The following is a 25,566-nucleotide window of genomic DNA, read 5'->3' on the forward strand; positions in this document are numbered from 1 at the left end:
TGTACAAACAAATAAAATTAACGTTTCCTAGTCTAAACATGGTGAAGTGCTGTTTTGGCGCTTATGAACAATGTGATTCAGATTATTATTGTCTTGTTTTCTTCTTTCACACAAATCCTGCATAGTTTCAGACTTTTTGTACGGATAAAACCTAAGGCAGAAAGTATTTAATTATTGAAATCCTAGAATATCTAGTTTGACCTCTTGTTTACCTTTCTCGAAGTTTTTTGTAAATGAAAACCAACATCAAGGGAAATGGTGTCATAATTGCGACTGATACTGGAGCAACTGAAAAACAAAATATGGTAAGTGCTCTAGGTAAGTATTATAAACCATTTTTTCAGTTGAGACGCTTTCAAATATATAACACAATCAAATAATATACTTCCGAGTTGTTTATAAGTGAGAACGTTAAAGTTTTAGTTTTTACTTTATAGCGAAATATTGAATAGTTTGAAGGATTTTCGTAGAATGTTTATGTTAATCTTTACCTGTTGTGAGATCTGCGTGTAGCGGTTCCAAAGCAAACCTTAATAAAAATATTGCTATTCCAGTGTTCTGAATTCCAGTTTCAATCGCTATGGCGAGACAATCGGGTGCTGGCTGCCTTAAAATTTTTGCCATCACATAACCCAACATATATCCAACCCATGGCAAACCCATACCGGCAACAACAATCTGTAAATATCAATGAATCAGGATATAGCTGATCATAATCTCTCTTTGCAGATATTTTCTAACTACACTATGACACTTAAACACGAATTTTTGCCCAACAGTGGCAACATAGGCATGTAAATGATTCAAAATTTATATTCCCACATTATTTTGGTTAGTGTTGGTGAGTTTTAGTTTGTTTGGTTTTGGCGGGCCTCCAAGACAGATATTGGAGAATTACTGACTTCACTTCGCGAGCCAAGTTCACTGGCGAGCTAGACGTTTCGAAAAGCAAAATTAATGAATTTCTGCATAAAGTTCTTGAGAAAACATAATGCCGTTACACTGGAAAGGAGCAATTTAGGTGACATTTGAAAGTGTCATTTAACAGACCAACTAATTAATAGTATTAAGAGGTTTTGTTTGATAGTTTTTATTGTTTTGGAACAGTTTTAATGCGTAATAGTCCTTACTTAGTTGAACTGATTGAGACCCAGTTTTTTCTATAGAAAAATAAAAATTATTATTTTTGTTGTTAATCATTTTTTGCTACCCAACATCAAAAGATTTTCAACAATTTAAACAGTTGTTGAGGATGTCCAAGGAAAGAGAGATAAACAATAGGTTATATTGGTTTATAACATAATTGTGCTTTTTGATTATGCCCTACAATCGTCTAATTTGTGAATCAACTTAATGAAATAATTTTGGAGATATTGACAGTGTAAAACTAGTATTAGATGGATTTTGTTAGAAGAAAAAAAGCGGGCGATCAAATTTTCTTCAAACTGAATAGGAACTGCCAAAATAATTTTCTTTTTAGAGGACTCAAAGGCTGTACTTTTTTATTTTTCGCAAAATCTTTAGTCAAAACCCCTATTGAATGGATGCCTGCCAGTGGTAAAAAAACATTTTACAAAAAAAAACTTACGCGGTGTGTGCCAAATTTGGTAACAGAAATTTTAAGCAGTATTAAAACTATATATATATATATATATATATATATATATATATATATAAATAAAACAATGCTTTTTCCAGAACTATATAACCCCAAAGCACCAATATTTGCATGAACTATGTTTCTTTAAAATTTGTTTTTTTATTTTGTTCTTTTAAAAATTACTTTGAATATTTTGTAAAAGTTCTGAGGTATTTAATTTAAATTGGACTCATACTAAATTATCATTGAGTCTAAACCTCTGAGCATAAAAATGTATTTATTTTTATATTCCTGTATTTCGTCAAAAACTAAGAACGATCGAGATAATTAGGAAAGATTATATCACTATTGACTTACCCTCCACGAAAATAGTTCAAACAAATATAAATTTGTAACGATGGCAAATATAATAATAAACAATATTAAAAGCGAAGAAAAGCCTTTTAATATTCTCGCCATAAATTGACCCACTCTGTTCAGATATCTGGTGATCAAATAGCCTATTCCGAGTGGGATTACTAAGGCAAATACATAGGTGGAAATTTGGGAGTATGGAACTTCCAAATCCGCTTGCTCGAAAATGGTCCTTCCTAGAGTAAATATCCACAAAGGCATCATCCCGAATGCGGCTATGGTGCTAATAGTGGTCATCAAAATGGATAATTCTATATTGCCTTCTAATATAGCCGTCCAAATATTGGAAGCCCCGCCGGCGGGAGAAACCCCTGTGAAAAACATGCCGAGACGCATTTCTGGATCGTCTGGGAAAAGTAGGAAACCAATTACATAGCTGAGCTGAAAATTGAAAAAGACGTTTCGTAAACTAAACGCTTCATTAATAACTTTTTTTCAGGAATCTTTCATGTCCAATAACCTACTCACCACTGGCATAATAACAAATTGTCCACAGAATCCAATAGTCGGCCCGATGGGTTTTTTCAACAGATTCTTTAGCTCGTTCCATTTTACAACACACCCAAAGTTGATATAGATTATCGCGACAAGAGCTGCGGTGGAAGCGGTGAAAATTTGATCAATTATCCGCTTTTTCCTCAAACATTTTACCGCAACTTGTTCTGACGAGCTAATACCAGTATTTATATTTCTACAGGACACTACTGTTTGTCCTAAAAACATAAACTTATTGAAACAAATTCTTACGTAAAGATATCAGATTTTTAGTTCTGAGATTAGCGGAAAAGAAAATAGCGCTACAAACTTCATGGAGACTATACATATGTGCCTGTATCTTCCATCAAACTCAGCAATGTAAGCAGTTTGTGAACTAATTTGATTTTGTTTGCTTTGAAAACGTTATCCTTAATAAAGTCGTGCCACAAGAGTCTAAACAAAAGAATAGAGAATTTATTTGAAGAACATGTGAAGATCTGGATTAATAAATAATGAGATTGGAAGACCAATGTGTAAAGGGCCTATAATATTGGCAAAAGAAAACTCAATAGGAACATGGTAGGGGATTTAGAAAATTTTGCTATAATTTACAGTAAATATTACCTCGAACAAATTTTCGTTAGTTTCTTCATCAATTTTGTATCCATATTTTAGTCAAATATCGTCAAGTTTGATGGTCACATTTCAGTATAGACAACTGTTTAGATGTATTTCCGATGTCTTGGTACTGTTTCTATCGTTTTTGTAGTAAAGTTTTGTATCAATATTATCTAGTTAAAAATCAAGAGAAAAAAAAAATTACGCAATTACCTAGTACCAAAGTATTAGTTTGAAGTATCACTATTACAATCAAAAGCTAAATAGGTAGTCAGTTATGTATTTATCCATGGGCAGAATGAGTCATAATATTTTCTTCAACAAAATGTGGCGTAAATCTCAAATCTATTATACTTATTTGTTTAATTAAGCTATAAGTTACAGTTATATAGTTAAAAAGCGCAACTTAAGTAGAAGTTTTTTTTTTCTCTATCATATTCGTTAGGAGATGAAGAATACATTACACATTTGTTTATTTATACAATTTGTGTCTTATTTACAATAAAACACAATATTAGACATAATACCATCGGATAGAAAGTTAATATAAAACTTGCGGTAAAAAATATAAATGCAAATTTCAATCAAATTAACATATACAAAAAAGTTATGGCTTGAAAATGTAATGCCATAAAAATTGAAATACCAAGGATATGGTTACATCGTCTTAGGGGCATTAGAGTTTTAAGAAGTACCCTTAGAGAGCGTTTTAGCAAAACCAGCGCAATTTGACATGAGATCGATTTATCGAAGAATTATGGGCAACAGTCATACCGTTTTCGGGTTGGTATTGCCACTGAATCAATAGAGAAAGGCAAAAGATAGGAGACAGTTACGGCTGGCACGGTGTCCAAAATTGGTTTAATTGAGAGTGGAATCGGATCGTTTTCAGGACGCGAGTTGCGCTTAGAGGGGGCGTTATGGTTTACAGTGTCGTAACACCTCTAATCCTGTTGAAAAGAAACAGAAACACGACCGTCAACCCTACAGTAATAACGTGTTACCATTTATAAGTAAGTACAAGATCCATCAAGATTACGTTAGCATACCGCTCCAGTTATTAGAAACTTCCAGCGCTCGTGTACCCCCAAGGTCACCAGACATCACCTATTGAACATGTATGTGATAGATAGAAGGCTGAGTCGATTGCCACATCTTATATAGGATGTACAATTTCTACTTCAACAGGTAAGGTGATCCTGGCACATATGGAAGATCGTAGATGTCAAAACTTTATGTTGCTCCTCCACATTCCACATTTCTTTCAATAAATTTGTTTCAAAATGTAATTGATTGTTTTTCATATGTATCCCTACTATACTATACTATACTATAGACCTATAAACTGCACACTTGAACTGGCGGAGAGAAAATTAGAAGTGTACCTTAGTAAGGGATTCTTAAAAAGTGGTTTAGATTATATTTACATAATATAACACAACAAGAAACAAGTATAAATACTTGATCCATTTCTTTTCATAGTGTTTATCAGTGATCTGTCTTTTTGGATAAACTTCGAGTACCAATATAATGTCAAATATGCAACTTGATTGTTGAGAATAATTCTTTTTTCAGTCTTGTCACAGAATGGTTTAACAATAATAGATTAATTTTGAATAAGAGAAAAACAAATGTGTTAATGTTTAGGACTAAACAAATTTCAACAGTAATACGAAAAGTAATAAAACTTGAAAACAAAGAAATCGCAATTTCAAACAATGTTAAATTTTTGAGGACTGATATGGACGAATAGTTTGAGTTGTAATAATATTAATAATTATGACTTTGCAAATTGCAAAAAAGTTAAGAAAGTTGCACAACAGTATTCAACAGTGTAAAAATAATGCCGGTATATGGCGTCTACATATACGAATGTTTAGTTTTTTTCTTAATCCAGAACACAAATATCACAAATGGTAGAACCAAATTATGCAGCACACAAACTTGCATTAACAGAAAGATTCCCACAGCATATGTGTATAAAACTGTTGAATGCCACTTCAGAGAGTTTATGTATTTTTTATCGTGATTTGAAATAAAGAGTATTATTAATATTATTACTTCTGAAAATATACATATATTTACATGTACTTGGTGATGCAATTTCTATGACACGTATCATATTTTACAATTTTGCATTTTACAATGCTTTATCTCACACCGTTTTGAATTGAAACTAATTTAATTATTTAATTTATCATTTAACAACGACAAGACGACAACACGCAGCTTACCCAAAAAATTCCCGGATATGTTGAAGGTTCCACGTGGAGGTGATAAAGTACTCAATATTATTTCTTTATCTATAAAAGCTATGTGTGGATTTTCGCTGTAAAGTATACACTCATCTTCGTTATCTAACTCGCCGCCTGAAAGTGATTGAAAAATATAACTTTTCAACATTAGCAATAAAACAGGGGCGCAACAAATTTACTAGCAGTCTTATTGGCAAGATACTTTTGTTTAAAAAAAAAAACGAATTTAGATAATTTCTTTTGGTAACGACTAGTTGCTTTCTCTTTAATTATTTGTCTTTTAGTTATTGTATTATACTTATTCTTCTTATAAAAAATAAAAATGGCAAAAAGGCTAAAAATATAACAATTACCGACGTCAGATGCATTTATTAAGAAACATCAGAAAAAAAAAACTTTCAAGAAAATGGAACCGTGTAAACTAATATTTAACACAACGGATTTGGAAAGAAATAAGAATTTATATTAATTTTAATAAATTTTGTACCGAACAAGCTTAAATTAATTACGCAAGAAACATTAAAAGATGCAATTGATTGCTTTGAAGATAAACTATTGATAATTAAATTAAATCAAATACTTGAGCCCATATTAAAAAGTGGAAATTTTGAAGAAGTACTTTATAAAAATGTTGTTTAAAAAGAATATGGCAACTATTTTTCCAATAGCAAAAATAATTTACCTAGTTCCCCAAAAGCAACTTCTCATCGGCATTGATAAGTTAGATATTTTTAAAATAAAATTTAAAAAATCATTGCGGAAACAAAGACGAAATGAGGTAATTAATTTAGCTTTTATATTAATTTAAATTTTTATTAAAGTATTTCATATGTATCCGGTATTTTGAAAAATTAACGCTCATAAAAGCTTTATTTTCAGAAATAATCCATCGTATGCTGCATTGTTCGAATCGTAATAAAATTCTCTATTTATGAAAGTGCGAGGAAATAGTATGTTATGCAACAAGTGCGGCAAACGGCATTTGGCACGAGCGGAGCGAGTGACTTAGAAAGTTTACCGAACGTATTGCATACTATACCTTTTCTACTCCCGTCTGTAAAATACCTAATTACCCACCGATCTAGCATGCGGGAAGCGTCACTTTACCACGTCGGTTTCGTTCACCATGAATCCGAGCCACTTTGGACATTTCCGGGATTTTACCGCACGGATTTGGGAGCAATCGGATGTTTTCGTTGATATTTCCTACTCTTTGAATTTTGACGGTTACCCAAAAACTAACGGTCGCAGAAAAAGTATAGCATGCAACACGTTCGGTAATAGTATATTATGCAACAAGTGCGGTAAACGACATCTGACTCAGGAGTTTATTAAACACTCGCTCCGCTCGTGTCAAATAAACTCGTGAGTTAAAAAGTTTACCGAACGTGTTTTATACTATACTTTTTCTACGACCGTTAGTTTTTGGGAACATTTTCGTAAAACAACCCGATTACATTCACTGACATGACCGTCAGAATTGACAAATGTCAAAATTCAAAGCGTGGGAAATATCTCCGAACCCATCCGATTGCTCCCAAATCCGTGCGGTAAAATCCCGGAAATGTCCGAAGTGACTGACGTGATAATGTGACACTTCCCGCACGCTAGATCGGTGGGTAATTAGGTATTTTACAGACGGTAGTAGAAAAACGTTTTAACTCACCTAATATACCTAAAATACCTAATTACGCACCGATCTAGCGTGCGGGAAGCGTCGCTCTACCACGTCAGTTTCGTTTCCGACGAATCCGAGTCACTTCGGACATTTCCGAGATTTTACCGCACGGGTTTGGGAGCAATCGGATGTTTTCGGAGAATTTACCGCACGGCTTGAATTTTGACGTGTGTCAAGTCTGACAGTCAAGTCAGTGAGAATGTTCGTGTTGTTTTGCAAAAATGTACCTAAAAACTAACGGTCTTAGAAAAAGTATGCCACACGCTTGGCAAACTTTCTAAACCACTCGTTTATTAAACACTAGCTCGGCTATATTTCTCACTCTTTGAATATTGACGTTTGTCAATTGTGACAGTCATGTCAGTGAATGTATTCGTGTTTTGCGAAAATGTACACAAAAACTAACGGTCGTAGAAAAAGTATAGTATGCAACACGTTCGGTAAACTTTTTAACTCACTCGTTTATTAAACACTCGCTCCGCTCGTGTCAAATAAACTCGTAAGTCAAATGCCGTTTACCGTACTTGTTGCATAAATACTATTTTCTACGACCGTGGCAAAGTGACGCTTCCCGCACGCTAGATCGGTGCGTAATTAGGTATTTTACAGAAGGGAGTAGAAAAATATTTTTTGACATTTTTTTAAGAATAAAAATTCCTAAACCTTTCGTGTTTATCATTTTATGTTACAATATAACATTTGCGCAGCTAGGAGCATTTTAAAAAATCACCGAAATTCGGTTTTTCAAATATCTATTGACAGCTGTCAAATCTTGAAAAATAATTATCAGTAGAGCGTACACAACTGCAATTTTTTCTCCATGTTGACTGGTTCGTATCTACAATACATAGTTTAGTTACCAAACATCTAAAAAAAATCACCCTGTAAGTGTAATTTCGTAATTTAGTTAGGTAAGGGTTTCTATTGGTAGCTATTAATTAGTTACGAGTTAAAAGATAATCAATTATTTTTGATTTGATCTTAGTGTCTAAGTGGGATTTGAGTGATGATTCATTTACTCATTCTTGCATTGTTTACTTTTATAAGCCGATATATACAAATAAATAAATAAATAACAATTTCAATTAATTTTTCACAATCATACTTAAAAAATATTTTCAATTAGCTACACCAAAGAGCTTGGGTTGTTAACTAAATGGAATAAAACAAACTTAAAAAATATCAATTATACGTTTTGCGAATATATCTCGCGTAGAACCGACTCTTACCCGTATCGATGGTGTAGTTTACCGGGATAAAATCGCTCATATAAACCGTTACATTCTTGGGATCAAATTTAACGCTCAGCGCTCTGACGACCACAGTATGACCAATTAACAGTAACGTAAATATTATAATAAGCAACTGACATAATCCAGAAATCGGACACATCTGAAAAAAAAACACATTATTACACAAATTAAACAGTTCAATATAATATTTATATTTTTTTAACTCTGTAATTTGGGTTTCAATCGAAGCCAAGAATTGTAAGTCAGTTTACAAACTAGGAAACCTTAAAACTACAGTTTATAATCTGATTATCCCTATTTGATACAGAAATCTCATAAATTAAAAATGTTTACATGTAGGAGGGACATCCATAACAGACGTTAAAACATATGCACTTGTTAAATGAAAATTAAAGACCGTAATTAGAAACTCGATTTATGCAATACAGGCCATTAAAAAATAAGAAATGTAAAGCATGCGACTAGAAATAAGTTTTATAAAACATGACATAAAAAATGTGTCAAATTAACAAGAAATATAAAGAGTGTGATAACAGACGTTAAAGCATATGCACTTATTGAATGAAAATGTAAAAAATTTAAAGGGCCTTTATTAGAAAACCGTTTTATACAATAAATCCATTAAAAATGTGTCAACAGGAAATGTAAAAAGTGTGACTAGAACCAAGTAGGATACAGTTCGACATGAAGTATGTGTTAATAGAAATTTTTGAGAAATAAAAAAATATAAAAAGTGTGAGTAGAATTGCATTTTGCAAAGTATGTGTTCAATTAAATTTCAAAATATTAAGAGAATGTAAGCATACATATTTTGTAAAATAAGTGCGCGTCAGTTAAAAATGTAGGAAGTGACACGAATACGACTTAGGGAGTTAATTTCTCTTAAAAAAAATATAACATGTATATATTAACATTTAAGAAATATTAGTATAAACGCCGATGAAGATTGCGATTAGCTTATCTTTGCCACATGGCAAAATTTAGGTACTTAAATGCGCAGAATAAAAATCATTAATTTACAGTTGCCATGTACTTCAACATGAAAGTTTAATATCAGATATTTCTCTCTCTAAAACGATTAAAACACAGAATTCGATAAATTTATAAATTGATCATTATAGCTGTATATTAATTATGTCGACAGCTATCGCTCTCTCATTAAGTTATGTTAGGAAATATTTTGTGTGCTTCTACTGCTGCAGTTTTAAACTGAAACTCACTTTTCCAGCCCGAGGTCTAATATTTGTCATTTGTCAATAGTTGAAAATTACTTGGCAATTTATAACAAAACATTACATATCCGTCATTCATAATCATAAATTTCCTTGGTTTACAATTTCCATTGAGGCAATATATAAAGGAGAGGGATACAAATTAAACCAAACATAAGGATTAATTACACAGGTCTACAGTGATTTTGATGTTTGCAAGCTGTTTGCTTATTTTTATATTTTTGGGGGCACTTTTTCCAACAAAGACGCCTTATTTTCGATCTATCACGTCACTTTTTTCATAGCACTCTATATCGTAAAAATGTCATTTTATTAATATACGTACCTATGACATTAACATATTTGTTCCATGTTGGGCATGATTTTTAAATGAATAGATTTTTATGAAATTAAATGTGATTTAGCAACACGGATAATATTAGATTTCTCTGCATGGCAATAGAGTGGGCGCAGAAGCGTCAATACAGCTTTGTAACCTGCTTAGACGGATGATCTACAACAGAATATGCCCTATCATAAATGAACATCTACCGCATGAGCAAGCAGGATTCAGACCAAACCGTAGTTGCTGCGAACAAGTACTGGCCCTCACCTCTTACATAGAAGCAGGGTTTCAGAAAGGCCTAAAAACATCAGTGGCCTTTGTCGATCTTAGCGCAGCATACAACACAGTGTGGATAGATGGGCTGATCCTGAAACTCATGAAAATGATCCCTTGCATGAAACTAACCAGATTACTGGAAAGAATGCTGAAAGGTCGCTATTTCAAGATCACTTTAGGCACATCAAGTAGAAAATCAAGAAACATTAAAAACGGTCTCCCGCAAGGCTCAGTACTGGCTCCACTACTTTTTAATGTTTACATAAGTGACACCCCAAATTCTACGTCACGTAAGTTTTGTTACGCAGACGACATGGCTATAGCCACTCAAAATAAACACCTTGAAGAAGGAAAAACAACCATAACAGCCGACTTAGAAACCTTAAACCAATACTTTCAAAAATGGAGACTGCGCCCGAACCCAAATAAAACAGAGACATGTGCCTTCTACTTAAATAACAGGATGGGGCACAGAGAACTAAATGTCACGTTTTGTGGAGAACCAGTCAAACACAACAAACACCCCAAATATCTAGGCGTAGTCCTCGATAGGTCTCTCACCTTTAAAAAGCACCTTGAATTGACATGCCAGAAACTTAAAACCCGAAACAACATCATACGTAAATTGGCAGGCACCACATGGGGAGCAAATGCAGCTACCTTACGCACTGCAACACAATCACTTGTGTACTCTGTAGCGGAGTATTGCGCTCCTGTATGGGGCAGAAGCTCTCATGTAAATAAGATTGACACCCAATTTAATGAAGCCATGAGAGTAGTAACAGGGACACTGAAGTCGACTCCTTTACCATGGCTCCACGTACTATCAAATATCGCTCCCCCAGGAATCCGAAGACAACAGGCTACATTCCAAGAATGGCAAAAGATAAATCACCCAGACCAGCCAAGAACGTGGCCTATTCACAAGGTAATCGATGAACCCTGTGTGAATCGACTGAAATCAAGGGCCCCAATATGGAACTTGGAAGCACTTGCTCCAGGAAAAACCTACAACGCTTCTGAATCATGGACATCCGTATGGAATAACAGCAATGTCAATCAACACAACATAGAAGATCCTAATAAACAGCTCCCAGGGATGCAACTACCTCGTAAAACATGGGCCCTATTAAATAGAGTTAGAAATGGACATGCAAAAACGAGATCAGCGATGCACAAATGGGGAATTGCCGACAATCCAGCATGTGACTGTGGAGCTGAAGAGCAAACATTAACACATATAGTCCAAGACTGCCCACTGAGAAGATTTACTGGACAATGGAAAGACTTTACTCATGCAAGCCCCGCTGCCATTGCATGGTTATCCGAACTGGATTTGGACCTGTAGATTTGATTTTCCCATACCGCTAGGTTGCTCACATGCACCTGTTATATGTACTGTCTGTGTCATATTTAATGTGTATTACTGTGTTTTACATTACTTGTATTAATTGTCATTTATACCTACCTTTTATAAGAATTTTATTTGTAACCTATTATATAGCACTTGTAGAGCCATACGATAAATAAATAACCTGCTTATGCGCAGTTTGGTTGCATTGGTCGTCGTGCTACTGTGTTCGCGGCTGTTATCTTCGTTTTTGCGTATTTCTAGTGTTGTAGAACATAGAAGCTTTTGCCGGGATGGTAACGAAAAGGCTTCAGTTTCCGTTGCATATTTGGTATATTTAAAAGAAACGTATGAAAATTTAGTTCTTTTGAACAAAATAAACTACCCAGAACATCAGTGGATGCTTTGTGGTGACCATAAAGTACTGTGCAGCCTCCTAGGACAACAAGGGGGTTATACAAAATTTCCATGCTTTGTTTTTCAGTGGAATAGTCGGGTAAGAGATAGACATTGGACTCAAATAGAATGGCCCTCTAGAACAAGCCTTACACCTGGTAGCAAAAATATATTAAAAGATAGCTTAGTTGACCCCAAAAAAGTTTTTCTGTCTCCTCTTTACATCACTTGATGAAACAGTTTGTTAAAGGCCTAGACAAAAATGGACAGTGTTTCAAATATTTAGAGAAAAATTTTCAGCCATATCTGATGCCAAGATAAAAGAAGGTATTTTTGTTGGGCAGCAGATAAGAACATTATGCAAAGACAAGGATTTTCAAAACACAATGATCAAGTAATTGATAAGTTTCTTAGGAACTCTAAGGACGAAAACTAAGAAAGTATATGAGTTTGAAAACGCACTTCCTGTTTTCACACTTGAACTATTTTCCTGAGAATCTTGTAGCAGTTAGCGAAGAACAGGGAGAGAGGTTTCACCAGGACATTAAAGACATGGAACTACTGCTGGATGTTCAAACGGGATATGCCCTTAAAAACACAGCCAAATGTCCGGACAACGCAGCTTTCTGGCAAAAAGATGAAGATTCCCCTAAAAAAAGTCAAAGTTCTTTTTACTTTTTTAAAGAGGATTCTACTTTTTTATTGAAAAAAATAAATAAATTATTTTAGAAATATCGTTTTTTTTTCTTTAAGATTTGCAAAAAATCTTACGTGATACAAATAAATGGATTCAATTTTTGAAATCAGCCTACCAAAATTATATAAAATCAGTTTTCAAAAAAAAAGATCAGTCAAAAAGTTTAAATTTTGTACTGTTGTCAGTGTTGCAATAGGATTTGAAATGCCTTTTTTTAGACACAAATCTATTGTTTAGATTAAAGATCAAGTTGATTAAATACGGATATCCTCCTCTTGATACTACTACTATTTGCTAAAATTTCTGTTGTTTGACTTTAAATACAATTTTTTTAATGGCAATCGTTCCGATTATTTGCGGGATTGTATTTCAAATGCACTTAAATAAGGGAAACACGTAACTTGATTTACCCTTTAAAAACAGTTCTAAAATATATGCTGTTATATAGAAAAGAGCACAATTTAATATATTAATCAAAGTGTTCGAGTATATTTAAGAAGTTAATAAGTTAGGACATAGATCTGCTACAGCAATACGTAGTAACAAAAATATTTATTATTTTTGTCAATACTTAAAGTGCATGGTTTATTTTTCAATTATGTGAATTTATTTGCATAGTTATAAAACAAATTTATGCAAGTTTAAAGGTTATAATAATACGCGGTAAGTATTATTTCGCTGCGGTCATTTGTGCCTATTAAAAAAGTGTTTTCAAAAACAATGAATGCTATTGCTACTAACCAAAACTATTATTGCTATACAGGGCGGACTAAATTAGGAGAGTTTTAAAGAATTTTATATGAAATTTAAACCTGAGCACGAATAGTTTTTGAGAAATTCGAGAAAATAATATATATGAAGTCGCAATTTACATTTCATTTTTTTTCATTTGTTTTAGAGGTTTTTTAATTTTCTTATGGGCGCCATATTAAATATTTTCATTATTAGATCGAGTATAAAAAAATGATTTTAAACAATGTATAACATAATGCATTTATCATCATTCTTAGGGTGACCGAAGCAAAATTTCATTTTTTTACAGTAGACATTCGGAAAACAAAAGCTTAGACAGTCGGATTCAATTAAACAATAGTTGCTGAACATAGTGGACTTTGAAAAAATATAATTATTGACAAATGCCTTTAGTTCCTTTAAAAATGGGAAAAAAATTCTTTCGGGAAGTTCGAGATGTAACACTGAAAGATTGCAGCCAAGTAAGATTTTTGATAGACTTATGTTGGTGTAACCAAAGACCTTACAGTGACAGTAAGTAAAGAATTTTTTTATGGAATTTTGAACATTACTGAGTTGACTATAATTTTGAATAAACAATAAATTTAATATTAATAATAATACTACAGTGTATGGATTAATTGACCGTCAAAACTTTTGTTTTTCCGAATGTCAGAAGGAGCTCATGGCCTATCATAAAAAAACGGATCGTTCTAAGTCACCAATGTTCAAATTACATAATAATACAGATCATAAAGGAACTTATACAGCAACTATTAAAATAAATTTGGATCCGGAATTTTTAAGCCACTAGATCTCATTAAATGTTCTGGGAAAATGAGTTAGTGTGTTAGTGGGTAAAATGTAGATGCATGCGCGGAAAATCATAACCCTCTCTACGCCTGCGGCGCATCAAAATTACTATAAATTATTTAATAGCTATATGGATAATACCACTCAGCACGTAATTGTCCTAAAACAGTTACAATGTGTATACGATCATCTTGGACATTATAAACATTATTTTAATATTAAGATTTGGTTCCTTATAATAGGTTAATTTCTTTCTTGTAAATCTGTTTCATTGTTTAATAACAGACTTGCTAAATTCTCTATTTGTGAAATCTCAATGATAATGTAATTTTAGAAAATATCTGTGTGGCTTAAATTGGTTTCTATCAATTGGTCCACGCCTTTTAAATGAAAAAGATCGTTTTGTTGTTACGTTCTGCATGAACCTGTCACACACAGGTAGAAACTTAATTTCAACAAACATAAATTGGATAACGCAATATTATAATTCAATTTATTTGCCTTACTTTTTTAAGCTTTTGATATACAATGACAATGCTAAAGTTATAGCCATAGAAAAAAAAACAAATCGATAAAACATCTTGCATCTTATTAATTAAGGGGAATTAGCTAGTTAGCTATTAGTGATTCGCAATAGCCCAAGTGAAACTTGTGCGGTTCGTATACGAGTTGGCAAAATTCAGGCCATCGAGGCTAATTGCCGCCTCACCCAGATCGAGAACTTAGAACCACTACAAAAGACATAAACGTTTACACAGTCTTTTAGTCTTCCGTAGTCCATTCTAATCCGATAGCATGTCAACTGGAATATGTGTAAATATTATTTGTTCGCAATGACCCGTTTATTATGGGGTGACACCTTATCTTAGAACCCGTACAAAATACAAAAAAACTTAAAGACAAAAGTTGTTTCGATTCATTTATACCCTTAAAATATTATATTGTCATATATACAGAATATTTATATTTTCATTTTCAGCAGCTTCAGTTAAACTCTGAAGAAGCCAACGGGATGATTGGCGAAACGTCAGCAAGTTCGATTTAACAACAATCGACGCAGCAGGAATTCAGATGTTTTGTAAATTTAGTCATTTTTGTAATAAAATTTCATATAAAATATCATATTTCTAACTCTTACTAAGATATTTTGAATTCTATGTCAAAAGTGTTGGTTGTAGATCTGAATATAACTAAGTATCGATTTCTCCCACTAAAATACTTCATTTTAGAAATAAATAAATAAAGGGTGGTCAAAAATTAATCGTGAAGTCATTTTTTGGAAATGGAAACCATCCAATTTTTATAATTAATCGTATTATTAAAAAGTGTTTCCTTTCCACGCATATGGAAATATCACCTACGAATTTACGTCAGTATTTTCTTGGATCTTATAAATCATGTTTGATAAGTTATTAATATAAAAATTATTTGAATTTGAATAATACAACAAATTTTATCAAAAACCGACAATGTGAATTTGGAATTATTATAATGTTTAATAACCACCCTGTACTTATTTATTTTTAAAATATTTTTAAAATTTTAAAAATTGAAGTAGATCTACAAGACATTCAGTCGGAAAAAGCGATAGACCTAACAAATGTCACTTTTTTTTCCCGGACTCAAAGCCAAATTAACGATTACTTGCATCTTTTTTTTTCGGTATTGTTTTTAATACTTACCACGTACACTTTAATAGATAACAGAAAAAGTTTTTCACTAATTCCAAGTCTTATTCCAAACTGAACCGAAAATTTTTACTAAATACACGAAAAAGTTATAAGTTATATATTTTATTTCCCGGATTATCAGAAATGTTGACAAATTATTGCAGAAAATCATGCATAATCAATTCCCAATAAGGTTTCGAGCGTTTTTTCACAAATAACGAGAAAACAACGTGCTGGGTTCATTATATTATCCGACTTATCAGAAACCGCAAACCATACTTAAAAAGATATTTTTACAGATGCAATCCGAAACCCCGCTCGGAAAAATATTTACATTTCAACGATATTTTGATATTACGAATTTTTTAAATTTAATTTTATCCGGGATTTTCGATCGTTTTGTAGGGACACAAAACAAAAATATTGAAAATTTGAGTCTATTTTTGGCGTGTTTTTTTTGCCGATTATTTTTTATAGAAGAGCAGTCCTATGATATTCAGCCTGTTAAACCAATAAAAGATATACATTTTTTTTATAATCCCTACTCTAAAAGACCTTATTATGCACTGATCACCTAAACCGCAATAAATGTGTTACAAACTCACCGACAAAAAAAACAGAAATACATTTTTCTAATAATTTTTAATTTGTTATGTTTGACTTTATTACAATGCTTTTTTCGCTGGACGATAGGTGAATTTTTAAGATGCATGTCCTTCTGATGAAAATTTGTTTGCTTCAATGCTTATAAATAATTTATAAAATAATGTTTTTAAAATAATCGGATCTTGTTTCTTTTAAGAGCTACGCAGTTTGAAATAAAACCCCGCATTTTTAATTCCAGCGAAAGTAATTTTGACAGTAATGTTGATGAAGGGAAAAATTTGAATAGTCAAAATGATTAAATTGTTAAAAAAAAATAAAGTGTCGGTTGTTTTTATCGGTGACATTATATCCAATAGGAAAAGGACTAAAAAAAAGTGTTGCAAAAGTGCGCGCAAGTGAGTCCAGAGAAGTCCACGAGCAAGTGCGAAACGAATTGCGGCCACACACTATTCAGGTAAACCTCCAGATTCGTCAGTTGGTGGGACCTGCTGCTGTACGCAAAATGAAGTTGGCCTTCGCACTTGCTCTAAAAATCAGACACAATCTGATTCGCTTCGAGCCGCGCTTGGAACTGAACGCGCCGTGAGTTTTGACACATACACATTCGCACTTACCCGCGTGTCTCGACCTGTACAGGCAAGTCTTAATACGTGCCTGCATGTGTATAGGCCGCTTTAGTCTCACTTTCAATAAGGTTTTCAAAATGTGGCAAATGGCACGAAGGTTCTATAAATTTTGCGTGTAAAAAAATGTGTAAAAAGTTGTTATTGCTTATGATGAATATGAAAAATTGAAAAATTAATTAAAACCAAAACGCATAGGTAAGGAAAAGATTAGTAAATGGCAAATGTTTTCATTGACATTGGGCACGCTAAGCAAACGCAAATTTTAGTAGAGTAGAATCGCGATTATGCGATCCTATGATATGATAAATATAATTTTTTTATAAGTATATGTATATATGTATATAATAAACATTCATTTTTGATGAAATCTCTATTATGTGAACTGCAGTGGTTTTAATTATTGCACATAATTGCGAGTCTACGGTAATGAGAATGAAACCTACCAAAGAGAGGCATTTTAACGTGATATCTGGTTTGAAATATGCAAATAAAATAAGTTTACCGCTCTGTATATAAATATCTGCTGTAGACCTGAATAAAATGAGTCTTCACATAACTCAACTTTTTTGGGTACGTCTTTGCAAGAAGCACTAATATAATTACAGAGTGATGTGTGGCGTGAAAATTTCAAGTTATATTTAATTAGCAAAAATGTTGTTTGCATACGTTTTGCATTAGTTGTACAAATATGTAAATAGACTCATTAATATTTTTTTTAGTTTTAATTATCCAGAATTACCACCCAAAGGCTCAATAAAAGCAATTTCATTTAATTTTAAATTAGTCAAAAGATTTCTCGAAATTTGGTGAGCCAAATAAGATAATTTTAATCCAGCAATGATTCTAAGCGGTTTAACAATATAGTTACGTTGTGGAGTGACTTCTCAGGAAGTCGGCTCGAATGTTCTACCCCCATCCCGAGAAGGAGAGGCTGGATAGTCAAGTTTTACCGCGTGACCAATTTAATTTTACTATCGCGTTTGTTGAAACTGAACGATTTAAAAACGTAACAGTACCAACGCAAATGAACACATGTCTGAGAAACTGTTGTCATGTAGCGAAAGTTTCGAGACACTTTCCCGAATTCGGTATATGTTATGGTTTTACGTTTGACGTCAGCAATGATCCAACTAGAAACTATTGATATGTTAAATATTATTTTTGATTAATTTTCATTTTGTCTTCAGGGATTTTCAAAATAATGTGTTGATATTTAATCATCCCAAACTGTTTCGTGGTACGCCCCTGTCTTTTGGTTATTAAAGCATCAGATTCACCGTTCAATTTAGAAACAAAATCCAGCTGAATACTATGAAGACATAGAAAAGACACATCAAAAAATAAATAGGCAACAGTAAGATTTAGTGTTTTAACTCTTAATTAAATCTTCAAATTTTATTTTTGATATCGAAATTTTAGGTCAAAGTATACGCACACACATATTACGTGTCAACGATTGATACTTTGGAAGCGGCTGGCAAATTAAATTAGAAATTTGCACATAGACATGAGTTGCATAACTTAAAATAATTTTCATGTATTTAATTAAATTAATTAATTGAAAAAATTGAGCTAAGATGTTTTTAAATTTCATCCTTTCTCTTAAATATTTGGGACACTCTATATAGATTGTAGTAGATTACTGTCAACAGTAGAAGTCTTTGTGATTATGCCAACAATCAAAATTCCCAGACAAAAAGTAAATTTTAAACAACAAGAATTTGCCGGATATCCAGTGAAAATAATTTTAGGTTTTGCATTTCAGTAACATGTGCAACATTCTAATTTAATTTTTTCCAAAATTTAGCCTAAAGTTTGTACCGAACACAAAATTTAATTCAATTTACAGCACGAAATTTTAAATTTTGAGTTGGAATTTTAGGCTAAAATTTTCTTCAAAGTTTTTCCTAAAAAGCGTTAGTATTAGGATACATATTTTATTTTTGATATGTAATAAGTGTACCAGATAATTATTGTGTAAGATAAAAAAACAAAAGGACTATTAATATTTCACACACTATATTTAGCTAATAAGGGCCCTTTATTTCTTATTTTAAGATGAGAAATACACCCGTAATCTAAAACCGTGTATCCAACAGTTATACGCTTTATACGGAGTGGTTTATTGATAATATGCAGCGTATTTTAAAATAAATGCGAAAAACTTAAGGGGATGATTCGTACAAATTTGGCGGTTTTTATTTTTGATCTTAAAAAGAAAAAATTACTATTACTATTACTAAATGAGTGGAGAGGATTAAATTAGAGTAGCTCCGGTATTTTTCCTAACTAAATTTTAAAACAAAACATATGAAATGAAAATTTTTTAAAGTTTTATTTTGAAACTTTACATTTAGAACAAAATCTAAAGCAATGCATAACGAGATAAAAAAATAGATAAAAAAAACTTCTTAAGACATTTCTTATCATTGCTCAGTTAGTTTGAATACAAAATAAGACTAATTTAATCAAATTTTGTTTATCTAATCATTTAATTATTCATTAATAAGAGTTAATTCAATAAAGGTGAATTTATACAAAATTGTAGTTGGTTAAAGTTCGAACATTCGGATTAGAAGTTGCTGTAATAAATATTGTTGAAGGGCAACTGCAGAAAAATACCAGGTAAATTACAGCAGAATTAAATACTGATGCCTTAAATTTAGTTAAGAAGAATGATAGGGGTAGTCTAATTCAATCCGCTCCACTCATTTAACGTTTATATAGCAAACTACCTTTTGGTTTTGAAACACTCCGTATAAGTGAGCTGGAGATATTAAACCTTTTTATCAAAAACGTTATATTTCTTGGTTCAATTTTTACTTCATAGACTATGCTAATAATTTTATTACTGTTTACAGAGGGCGTATAGAAACCATTATTGTGCCATAACCAAACCAAAATATGAACCGATTTGGCATTAGAATTAGAGGGAAAAAGTTGAACAACGTTAAAAATATCAGCTTATTTATACCAATACGCACAAACCTACCATGTTTTGAGTAGATAATTTAACTCTCACCATAATAATGACAAAAAGCTTTCAACGCACTACATTTCCTGAACTATCGATACTCGGATATTCGGGGGGCTCGCATGCAAAAAGGAACCTAAAAAAATATTTTTAGGAAAAATACAAGATGTTAACATTTTTGTTGATCGAGCAGTTTTGGTTTGTCTTATTTTAAAGATAATTCCAACGGTTGGCGTTATATATAACAAAAAGAAAAGAAATATATAATAAGAAACCTCGTACATAATAAACATTAATAGAAAAATGCTGGGCATTAACAGCTCAAAATAGAGAAACAAAAATTTAAAAAATTAATTTTATCACTGAATGATTCTGCAATAATGGCAACGTTTTCGCAGATAGCCGGCACTTAAAATTGAAAAATAACAAAATACGTTTGCCAAAAAATGATTAACGTTAAAATTGCTTCACTCACCTTTAATGTCGAGCTTCGGACTATGTAATCAAACTAAACCGTCTTAATAAAGTAAAAAGCAAGAGAGCGAGATAACGAGATAATTAATCAAATGGCAGTGCCGGTAGACACGCGATAATACCCAAGTTTTGAGCCTATTATTTACAAGGGGTTATTCTTTCTTATTCTGTAAAGAAAATTAGGTCTTATAATACACGTACGTTGCTAGTAAACTACGATGAACTACAAACTACAAGTTCTATAGAAATGGCACGTGCGGAATATTGACTTAAGCGAAGTTGAATCTTTTTTATTAAATATTTTATTTTTATATATCGACTATTTATTTGGGCTTGCATATGCTTATATTGGAGTAAAGTTTTTTCCACTACTCTTCCTCATCACAAAACAAAACATTGAATGTAATCTATCTATTACTATTTTTCCGACTATGTCCATGTTTTTGAGGAGATCTGATGTACTCAAATAACTTTATGGAACTCAAGAATTCAAAAGCAGAATGCAGCAAGCAAGAACATCATTGTGGTTTCCTTAAAAATACGTTTATTACGTTACTATATCTTTTTATTCATTCTACGGTATGGAAGAGAGGAAAAGCGTGGTCCTGGTACCAGAACATCTTGACTCAAAAATCATCGTCAGACCAACGTTATTGTTTTGACGAAAAACCTCAACTCCCAATTTAATTTTTAAAATTCAACTGCCTAAAACATTAGGACTTCTTATGCTCGTGTAAACCTTAATCCAAAACAACTAATATACAATAGGACACTTGATTTAGCTTGAACTACTGCAGTTTGGTTTATTGGCCTCCAGGCTTGAAGCGAAATTGAAGGAGCTTGCAGATAATCCTGAATTCTGAGAGCTTTGCTCGCAGTAATTGGCTTAATTACTGCATTACTTATTAGTTACCTACTAAATGATTTAAAAATACCGTAAATCATATCTTCTATCGCGACCGAAACCATGTAGTCCCTGCGTGAGCAGTAGGTCAAACTATGTCATATCATTGCAACGCAAAATTCTTGCTGGTACCAAAATTCTTTCTCTAATAAAAATGCAAGCTTTAGCAGCTAAGCAGCATTAGCAAATTATTAGCAAAATTAGCAGTATTAGCAAATTACCACCTATACCCCTATTTAAGCAGCATATTAAGTCCCGTATTAAAACCAAAATACCTACTATTTTGTTTTTCTTTTAATACATATAACTGTCATAACATAAGTAATTTAAAATTATATATTCGCTGAAGTGGCCCAGTGAAAGGGCTATGCACTCAAACAAGAAATTTTTTTGCTGGGTATTCGGTCATATCAACTCAACTCAAACTAAACTCAGTCTTTCTAAAAAAAGAACTCGATTTCTTTGGACTTACGGAAACAAATGAGATCAATGTATAGAGTCATACGTAACAGACAGGGAGATCACGGTCAAGGTTGAGAGCAACCCCGCAGGGGGGAGGATTGGGTACTCTTTTATTTAAAGATTATGTAGCTGACCTCCCAGAATATCTCGATGGCGCAAACTATATCAATACTGTAACCATTGTAGTCCCGACGAAATCAATAGAAAAACTAATCGCTATACAAAAATTGGAGAATTATTGTTTAAAAAAGCCACTTTATATTAAATACTAAAAAAACTTCGGTAGTTAAGTTCACCGGGCCCTTTAGACGAGTCTAACCAAAAAGAATAATTCTATTAATATCCAATATCGAAAAAATCTTAAATTTGAGAGGTAGCTATTTACTCAAACTAACTAACCAAATCAAAAAAGTTAAAAGAAATTATTGCTATAAAAAATCATCTTTATAAGTGTCTCGTAAGGGACATTGCTAATCGAAACATCACATCTACAGACAATAGACATCAAAATATTGAGAAATCGTAACACTTGTTTTGAAGCCTTTTCATTACTAACCCCAAAATTGTTATTGTTAAATACTAGTTTCTTATTGTTATCCCAACCTTTTCATTTTTTAAGTATTTATTAATAAAGTCAGAAAAAATAACTTCAACTTTTTAAATGGAAATAATTCAAAAATCAATAGAGTTAGACAACCTTTCTATGAAAAATTGAAAATTCTTTCAGAACGAAATTTTCCTTTGTTGTTTTAGTATTAAAGAATAAAATGTCTACCCTACTACACTCTGTCAGTTTTACATGTAAGCAAAACATGCGCAAAATAACAATGAACACAGTCGTAGACTTGTAATCGACCTTTTTCAAATTGCAATATATAAGATACATATAGATAGATAGAAGATGTGACGACTCTATTTTTGTCGGCAGCTGACCATGCAATCGTTGTTACTCTGCTTCGAAGTAAATTTTTCGGCCCTACTGAATTTAAAGAAAAATCCATCCGAAAAGAAAAAAAAAATCCATTATGAAGCAAACTATATTTACAATTTAATTGATTTTTACAATTTTTAGTTTATATTTAAATTATCACAACACACGGAAAACTTTTAATATTATTTGTAGTGCATATGGCGCCACTTTACAAAATGGATTGCAACGATTTGCAAATTTCCTTAAGCTACGCATTGTTGGATGAAATTTTTTTTTTAAATACAGGAAATAAATGTAGTTATAAAATAAATCAATAAAAAATATAAAATTAATTTTTTTCCAATCCCTATTTCGTCAATTACAATTCTGCATCGGGACGCTTAAATCCTAAAGCCGGCTCTGCCATATTCAGAGATATATTTTTGATAAAGGAACTTAGTTTAAAAATTAATGCGTTTCATGCACAAAATTATTTCAAAAATATTAAAATAGATAAAAGTCGGACGAAAATCAAGTTAGACGATGGCATGATTGTACATGAAACAAATTAATTTTTAAACTAAGTCCCTTTATGTACAATATATGGATCCCTGAGGATGGCCTACTGTTTTTGACCGAAACGTACGTAATAAAAATAGTATTTGATCGAATTTGCCCAGGAACATTTCATTTCATTTAACTGAAAACGTATAGAGTATTTTGCTAGTTAATTTAGTATAATAAAGGCACTGCTGTCGGCTGGTAGGTATGTGAAACTTAACGTACCAAAGGATTAAGTTCAATCCTCTAATTTTTATTGATACGATTAGAATTATCAGAGTTTAGCAGACTAATTTTCGGCGTATAAATAAACAGTATTATATACCGGGTGTTTGACTATTATCATTGCGTTCTCCGAAAATGCTAAAAAACTAAGCCAAAGTTGAGCATTGGTAACCCCAACAATATAGGTAAAATCGAAATTCTCGATTTCGAGATTTTTTTTTATAATCTTATATAGAATTACTTTTCGATATCCGTCTTAACTGGCTACCTTTTCAAATTTTTCGAGCTTCATCTTGTGTTGATGTCAATTTTTTTTTTGGGTGTCATGGGATTTATGCAAAATCGAAATTTATTTTTAGCAGTATGTTATACGTTACTCATTAAGTTTGAAAAACCGAAGTATTAAATAAAGATTAAAGTAAATAAAATAATAGGTAAGTAAAGATCGATAATGGAGTGAACGCTATAAAACTATGGTGACTTGATATCTTGCCGGCCATCTCACCGCTTCAGTATTGCCAAATACATGTTTTTTGTCTTCGAACCAAAATTTTATTATAGCGTCATTTACTATAAATAGATACAAGAATTATTTGAAGAAGTAGTGGAAAAGTTATCAAAGAAGGTAATTAACTTGCGAAATAAACTGTTAAAAATATTAAATCAAACTGAATAAGTCGAACCTTTTTCGCCACATTTGCGAAAATCCCAAGCTTTTCAGAAAAACATTATCAGGACCGTCGATACGCAATATTGTCAAGATGTCAAAAGTGAGTGTGGAGATTGAAACACTCCGCATTCTAACCAGCTGTTTAATATTTTACTAAGAAGACAAGCAAACACATTGAGAAAAAAATTAATGTGAGGTGAATATGACACTTACTATTGACGAACTCCTCTTTAAGTCACTGGGGATGAATCAGGCAATAAACTGTAATAGGACAAAGCGGCAGCTGAATACCATTACTTCTTTATAGTAACCCTCAAACAAATAATAAAGAAAAAATTTAAAACATTTTTATTGGTTACTTTTGTGCGTCCATTCTAAGCCAGCTAATTACAGAAAAAATATCTGCTTGCAAATTAATCAACAATAAAAAAAAACATTGTTTCTTAAACCAAAGATATAGTCAGTTTGGTAAATAATAGATACTAACATTCTCAAACTTTAACGTTGTAGTGTAAAAAAAGTTATATTCGGCGATATAGTAAATTTACAGCAGTTTTTAGGGTTTCTCGGTAGTTTAGAATAACATTAATAAGTTCAGTTTCCTGCCACAAAATAGGTTACATATTCTATATAAAAAATATTTAGAGTATACATATAGCATATATACCCAAAAACATTTTCATTGAATTTAATTGAATAACACTTACAAAAATAAAATAAAAACGTAAAAAAATTAGAAGCAAAAATTTTTGCGTCCTCTACTTTAAAATATCAGTTGTGCGCAAAGTGTCACTTTGAGATTTTAGACTCGGATTTGCGTAGATTTTAGGCTCTGATGATGTTTTGACGTTTGTTAAGTCTAAAGGAACGTCAAAAATATGTTCATGGTAGAAAAAATATAGCAAAACGTTTAAAACTGACAATGTTTATATGCATTTTTTGCAAGCTCGCTGGAAAATGGATTTTCTTCTAACAAATGCTTTCAAAATTAAATTTTTTCTGAGCTTTGAAAAAACTCTTTTCTGTTTTTTTTTCGCTATTTAATAAAAAAAAATCAGGAAATCTTTAGAAAAAACAAAACTGTATTATTTTTCTAAAATAATATTTTTCATAATTCAAATGTCCATAACCTCCAGAAAAATTAAAATAAGATATGTTTAGCGCATATTTACATTGAAAGTGAATTAGAATGAGCCTAAAAGACTAGTAAACATTTTGTCTTATCACAATCCCACAATTTGATGTCTCCAATACTTTAAAAACGGAGACCGAGGTGGAGACTTACTTTGCACACGTATATGCTATTGGGTATTGAAGCAATTTTTTTTTTCATTATTTTTCTGTAAAAACAGAATTAACTTACTATT

At 32.0% G+C, this 25,566-nt stretch overlaps 1 protein-coding gene across 10 annotated transcripts in view; it reads right to left on the minus strand.

The window, feature by feature from the left end:
• The window catches only part of LOC132703479 (ileal sodium/bile acid cotransporter-like), a 26,929-nt gene continuing 1,363 nt past the window's right edge, over positions 1–25,566 (minus strand). Inside the window, exons 2-10 of one of the 10 annotated variants that reach the window (XM_060672758.1) lie at positions 24,413–24,460; positions 20,012–20,129; positions 8,272–8,434; positions 5,344–5,478; positions 2,483–2,727; positions 1,958–2,395; positions 492–678; positions 213–288; positions 1–151 (exon numbers count right to left, since the gene is read on the minus strand). In XM_060672758.1, coding sequence (XP_060528741.1) covers positions 28–151; positions 213–288; positions 492–678; positions 1,958–2,395; positions 2,483–2,727; positions 5,344–5,478; positions 8,272–8,434; positions 20,012–20,044 — 1,401 coding nt within the window. In that variant the 5' untranslated portion in view covers positions 20,045–20,129; positions 24,413–24,460 and the 3' untranslated portion in view covers positions 1–27. Of the gene's footprint in view, positions 152–212; positions 289–491; positions 679–1,957; positions 2,396–2,482; positions 2,728–5,343; positions 5,479–8,271; positions 8,435–20,011; positions 20,130–20,468; positions 20,494–24,412; positions 24,512–25,566 lie in introns of those variants that run through there. The other 9 variants (XM_060672760.1, XM_060672757.1, XM_060672755.1 and 6 more) reach the window with 9 other exon arrangements.

Source organism: Cylas formicarius, unplaced genomic scaffold (genome assembly GCF_029955315.1).
Source record: "Cylas formicarius isolate icCylForm1 unplaced genomic scaffold, icCylForm1.1 PGA_scaffold_6__28_contigs__length_40554024, whole genome shotgun sequence".
NCBI lineage: Eukaryota > Metazoa > Arthropoda > Insecta > Coleoptera > Brentidae > Cylas > Cylas formicarius.